The 6,557-nt window shown below is 42.3% G+C and overlaps 1 protein-coding gene across 1 annotated transcript; it reads right to left on the reverse strand.

Annotated features, from left to right (window-relative positions):
- Positions 1–226: 226 nt before the first annotated feature.
- On the reverse strand, positions 227–3,171 carry LOC147622912 (serine/threonine-protein kinase UCNL-like). The gene is made up of 2 exons (XM_086822522.1): positions 1,837–3,171; positions 227–1,743 (listed from the first exon to the last, which is right to left on the reverse strand). Exons 1-2 carry the CDS (start codon positions 2,184–2,186, stop codon positions 696–698), a joined length of 1,398 nt encoding a protein of 465 aa, XP_086678648.1. The 5' UTR covers positions 2,187–3,171; the 3' UTR covers positions 227–695.
- Between the last annotated feature and the right edge of the window lie 3,386 nt (positions 3,172–6,557).

The following is a 6,557-nucleotide window of genomic DNA, read 5'->3' on the forward strand; positions in this document are numbered from 1 at the left end:
AGTGTACAACACATTCTTCTTAAAGTCAAGCCTTTTATACAGCGTAGTGCATAGATTCATGTGACAAATGGATAGCTTTATTACTAGTCAGTGGTGGCTATGATTTCAATAAATTTGCTCTATGAAATTTACATTTTAATTACAAAAAATATATGAAAATAAAGTGCAATTGGATTTTCTACCCGTCTCAAAGTTCTGAAATTTTAACCTACAAGAACTTTTGATGTACCAACAACAATTTGAACTTATGTTCACATAGTATCCAGTTACAACATAGCTCAACTCAACTAACCCATACGGTCTACAATTTTGGTAACCAAGGGCCTCTTTATGTTCACGTAGTATCCAATTACAACATAACTCAACCCATATGGTCTACAATTTTGGTAATCAAGGGCTTCGAGCACATTTGCTTACCATGAGAACGCGAAAAGACAAAGTCTTCCCCAATTCCCACTAATCATCCCTAAATGAACACACTTACTCAGCCAACACCACACAATTGCGAGGCGTCAATGCCCATCCATCACAGACGAGTTTGTAAAGACCTTGAGGAGGAGGGGAGGACGTTGGGGTGCCGGGACAGTTTCAGCGACAAGTATGTGAAACCTGAGACGAGCTAGTGGGGTTCACGTGACGTTGGGGTGTCGTGCCGCGCCCGGACAGTTTCGGCGACAAGCATGTGAAACCTGCGACTAGCTCGTGCGTGCGGGCTCGTGCCGTGCCCGGGCAGTTTCAGCGACAGGTATGTGAAACCTGCGACTAGCTCGTGGGGAGCCCATCGCGCACGGACAGGGAGGTGATCTCCTGATGCTTGTGGTTGTTGGACGAGGATTCCACAGAGTCGTCAATGTCACCAACAATCCCATCCGAGAGTACTCATCCAACGGCTCGCAATCACTGCTCCTGCTTGTGGAGGAGGTGGATGTGTCTTCGCGAGCCGTGTCAGCTGCGGACAGAAAACTTTCTAGATCATCGCGTGAGCCAGACAACCCCTCTCGTGTAAGCACGCCGGGGGGGGAGGCATCGGGCACAACCGGGGGTCTGGCGATGTGCTGCAGCTTCTCCCACTGTACCCCTTGGAAGAACACGTGCGCCTTCACACAAGACGTACGTGCGAGCCTGTGCCTGGGATCTTTCACCAGCAAGCGCCTGATGAGGTCCTGGACGGCGCTCCACGGCCCACAAAGCACGGCCTCCCTATACAAAATGCTGGAGAAGGTGCTTTTCCTGTCGATGCCCTTGAAGGGCGTCCGCCCATATAGGAGCTCGTAGAGGAGCACGCCCAGCGCCCACCAATCTACTGCAAAAGTGTAACCCTCGCCCCGAATCACCTCTGGCGCCACATACTCCTCCGTGCCCACAAAATGCCTGGAAGCTTTCCTTGGCTCGTCTCCGGCAGAAGTAGTCCGGACAGTTCTTGCGCCGGCCTTGCACTCTACTGCTTCTGCAACATCGTCTTCTGGAGCTACACTTCCTGTTGCGACGCAAGAAACCAGGCAAATGGGCCTTGCCGACTTTCTTTGTTTTGCCAACACCTTCGGTGCCCCTTGTTGCTGCTGATGGTGGTCAGCAGTGCGAGTGCAGCAGTCTTGTGTTGACAATCTCAACGACAAGTCGAAATCTGTGAGAACTACATGACCACCGTCAGAGATGAGCACATTCTCTGGCTTCAAGTCCCTGTACACGATTCCCAGTTCATGGAGGTGCTCTAAAGCTAAAACAAGCTCCGCAGCATAGAACCTGGCAACAATTAGGACATGGAGTGGGCAATAAAACGATCAAATTTTGTCCAAATTAATAGCCTAAATTAGGAACACATGTTTGTTCATGTACCTGATTGCGGACTCCGAAAACCTCTTTTCTGCCTGCCTATGCCTTAGCACATTTAAGTCGCCTCCGCAGCAATAATCCATTGCTAGGAAAGCATAGTTGCTAGACTCGAAATGCGAATGCAAGTGTGGCAAGAAAGGATGACCACCCACCATAGCCAGCACCTCCTTCTCCGTCTCAACACCGTCAAGGGCATGGCGTTTGCGCATGGCCTCTTTGCTCATGGCCTTGATGGCAAAGGCCTTTTTGGACTGGCGATGGGCAGCCAAGAGCACGGTGCCAAAAGCTCCTCGCCCAAGGACTCGTATGGGCACGAAGTCATCAACAGGACGATGATGCTCCTCCTCAGACATTACCTTACTCTCCTTACAGAAATCGCGGATAACTCATGACGGGAAGCGTCCTCCACCGACAGCTTGTATGGCGGTGGAGAAGGCTGATGCACCTTTGCATATGCTGGGATGAATATAATAGGATTACAAAAGTATGAGAGGGACGGGGAAGGGGGTGGGCGGGATTGAGTGTGTGTGTGTGTGTGTGTGTGTGTGTTTTAAACAAAGGGAGTGAGACAAATAGGCTAGGTGGTTGATGGAAGAACAGCGCGCATAATCAAAGTGGGCGAGACTGTCTCAGGCAGAGATGAGTTGCGAACCCAAGGATATGTGAGGTATGAGGACACCACGCAGTGCGCACGTGCATCGAGTCGTGTGCTGTGGTTATGCTCCATACCAACGTAAGGACAGTCCTAGAATATAGGGATTCGGGAAATGGAAAATCTGCACCCACACTAGGACACCACCGTTTCAAACAACACCCACACGAGGGCACCAAGTTCCAACAAGAGAAACTCAAAATATTGTCATGACCATTGATCAACTACATATTTAAAACTACCATTAGGGCCTTAGGCTTCAAAGGGTACTTAAATCTCCTGCAAGAATCAAAAGGATACCTATATTTAGATGGCATGAAATGAGGATTAAGGAGTTATCAAATCAAAAGGAATTTTGTAATAACAAATTAGGGAAACTCAAACATAATCTTGCACAAATCAAGATAAACAACTAAAACATAACCTTGCTTCATTCTCCAACACCAAACAAACTTTACTTTTACCATTTTTCCCAAGCTTCTAAGATACATTGGAATCTAAAAAGTTTTAACCATGGCTTCCCTAATCTCAAAATTACATCAGTACCTTGATCCCCCCGCTACATGGCATCAAAATGGGCATCGAGTGTCTTGTAAAACCGAAGATTTTCAAGCTTTATCAATGCACAATTTACAAAAACATAAACAATCAATTGATTAAAACTAAACAATGAATGCACATTATCAATGATATCAATGTTGCATTCGCATGTTCTCCTTTTCTTGCACTTCAAGACTTAAACATCTACATTCATGAGGTTGATGGCCCGTGGATGATGGAAAAAAAGAATGGACATTGGGTAGTTAAGATTAAGACGATGAGCACAATCAACACTAGAGATGCATTTATTACATGATGGGTGGGCCAAGAACATTTTTCTTATAGATTCAACAAAATTCCCCATGTCCATTCTACTACTACTTTATTCCATGGTAGGTGTGAATGACTCTTCTCTTCTTTATTCTTTTTTCAAAATAGTCATGCTGACATTCGAGGCATAAAAAACTAGATACACAAGAAAATAATCTTTAAATGATTATAAGATCCACGCACCATTAAAAGGGGAAGTGTTCCATGTGGTAGGCTTTTGTTAGCTTCACGACGATGGCTTGGAAGAGGCAACAATAGAGAAGGAAATGAGTTGTGGAGGTACTTTGAGAGTACTTCCCAAAACTTCTATAAGGCTTCTACCTTCCATGATCAGATAACCTCACATTTTCCTTTTGGGATCCACTTGTATTGGCTAGAGTACCAAACACATGCATGCATAGAAAACACATAGAAAATCATTAAGCATACTCACCAATCTAACCATGGGCATGATTGCATTAAACCTCCCCCGAACACATGAGAGAAGCTTGTGGTGATACTCTCAAGCACAAGCCATCCCAACACATAGATTGTTTGATTATCCAAATAAGGAAAAGAGGCTATTAAAGGTTTTCCCAAAATGGTTGGGTTGATTATGTGCTATTTGGAAAAATATTTACCCAAAAATATAAACATTTTCCACACATAAGGGTCCAAACTTTAGCCCAATTACATACTTCAATACGAAGGAAGAGTCATTTATAATTGACTAATCAATAAATAATTAACTAAATCAAATACATGAAAAAAAGCTTTTGGAGTGCTTTTATGTGTATCTGTCATGCACCATACTGTAGATAGATTAATTTTATACCTTTGAATATATTAACACTATTTTTAGTATCCTTTTGAGAAAGATTAGCCCAAACTTATACATGTCAAATAATATTGTACATGGAGATTTATCTTGCCCATATTAACCATATTAATAGGTAGAATCCAAATACTATGAACAGAATATTAAACCTTTCACCATGAACATAATATTAAACCTTGCACCAAGCATGAATAAATAATAATCCAAGCACACAATATTGGGTGTGATCTCCCCCTTGACATGTACGTCTCCTTCTCCCACACATATGGTAGAAATTAATTGGACTCACTCACAACCAACTACTTTCATGTGAATATGGAATTGTTTAGACTCACTCAATAAATCAACTGTCACATGTATAGTATAAGCACAAACATAGCAACCCAAATCCATGCAAGGATATATTTAGAATTAAGTATTAAATAGAATCACCCATGATATTGAGCTAAATACAATGACACACTAGGCGCCCCCGTGCACCATAGAGAAGATTACACATCACACATAACATTACACCTTCATATAGGATACCCCTTCTTAGTTTTGACCTTGTTATTACTAGACGCATCCTATACTAAAATCAACCAACAAGGTAGAGATTTGTCATCCATAATTTGCCTCTAGGCTAGCTCAAATCGACCTCTTTATGCTCAATTGTCCACCCAATTTTCTCATATTGACCCCATGCCTCTATTAATAATTCAACTCTTAATAGCTTTTATTAGAGTATTTATTAACTATTTCTACATATCAATGCTACATCATACATGATTCATTAGATTTAAACATATCCCTTAGTTGCACCATCCTAGGTAGAGTTATAATACGTGGCATGCTTTTGAAGGCTCAATTGTGTGCTTGCAATGTGAATGTGGAAATGGTTTTTAATTCCTGATATTTAAGTAGTTCCCATCTTTAAATTGTTTGCACACACAAATTTAATCACAACTTGTTGGTTTTTTAGGTATAAAAGCCAATGTGCATATAATATAGATGGATAGAATTACCCTTACATATAGGTATGAAACTCTTTCCCAAGATACGTATATACAAAGGTGTACCTCAAGGGAATCAAAGGGGACATTCATGCAAGGGGTGTCAGAGAAATTTACTGGATGAATCCCCCTTTGCCAATATGTTGTCTTCATCAACACATGGGTTCATTCATTCAATCTATTTGCTCTAGAAGCTATATTAATGTAAGTTTTTTTTAATTCAAAACAATTATGTTAAATAATCAACAAAATTTTGATTGTTTATTATTATTGATTTATAGTTTTAATATTTATTTCAGATTAACATCTTTTGAAACCCTTCTCTAGTTTCAATGTGCATCATGTCCACTCAATGTGTCGCTAGTTTTGATCCCTTATATTCAAGTACCATATTCACTCTACTGCCATATCATCGAATTAGTGCTAGCAAGCAGGCACGAATTAGTGCTAGCAAGCAGGCACTAATACTCATTCTCACGCAGTATTCCTCTATCTCGTTGTTCAGTGTCAAAAAAAAATCATGGAATGACACTCTCTCTCTCTCTCTCTCTCTCTCTCTCTCTCTCTCTCTCTCTCTCTCTCGTTGACTCACTCCAGAATGACAATTTTTTTAATTACACCCGCTCTCTCTAAATTAGACTACTCTTGCAGATGTTCTGATCAGTCTCACACTTTCACAAGGCCTCGAGCAACTAGGAGGCCACCACCTTTTTATAGCCCCAATCGGAACCTTCAAGCACATACAACCGCCATCGAAAGAATTTTCCAGACAACTTACACGCAACAACCACACATTACCCTACTTTGCAAAGGTTCTCTATTTTTCCCCCCCCCAAATGTTGGATAGCCCTGTCTTCTCTTCAAGGAATTAATTCCACCAGAAATTGGGCACCCATACATATGACCAATACGTACGCTTGCCAAAAAAAACACACACCCCCACCCCCCCCCCACACACACACACACACATTGAAATGATAAATAAAAAACTACTCCCCCACACACACATTGAAAAAATACCACCAATCGCAAAGAGTAGTGTGCAAGCATCCTTCCAAGGTCCCACAAATGCCAGGTATAGAGAGAATATCAGGGTGGAAGTCTGGTTTTTCAAAGGCACATGATGTTGCATAGCGACTAGATCATGGAAAGACTCAGCAGGTATAAGAAATACGTAAGTGATGCAAGGAGGCTGACGTAGCAGGTGAGGCTGGCAAAGTCCTGTGTGGCGTGAGCTCATGAGGCATGCATACACATCGTTACATGCCACATGGCATCATTTCCATTTCGTTCCATTGCCCATGTGACCTGTATACCGGCAGCAGCCGGTGGCCACCAACAGCCGAATTTCTATTGGCCTATTAAGGGTTTTGGTAGAGTAGGTACCCTT

The sequence above is a fragment of the Cibotium barometz genome, chromosome 28 (genome assembly GCF_041138505.1).
Source record: "Cibotium barometz isolate CiBa-2024 chromosome 28, ASM4113850v1, whole genome shotgun sequence".
Classification (NCBI taxonomy): domain Eukaryota; kingdom Viridiplantae; phylum Streptophyta; class Polypodiopsida; order Cyatheales; family Cibotiaceae; genus Cibotium; species Cibotium barometz.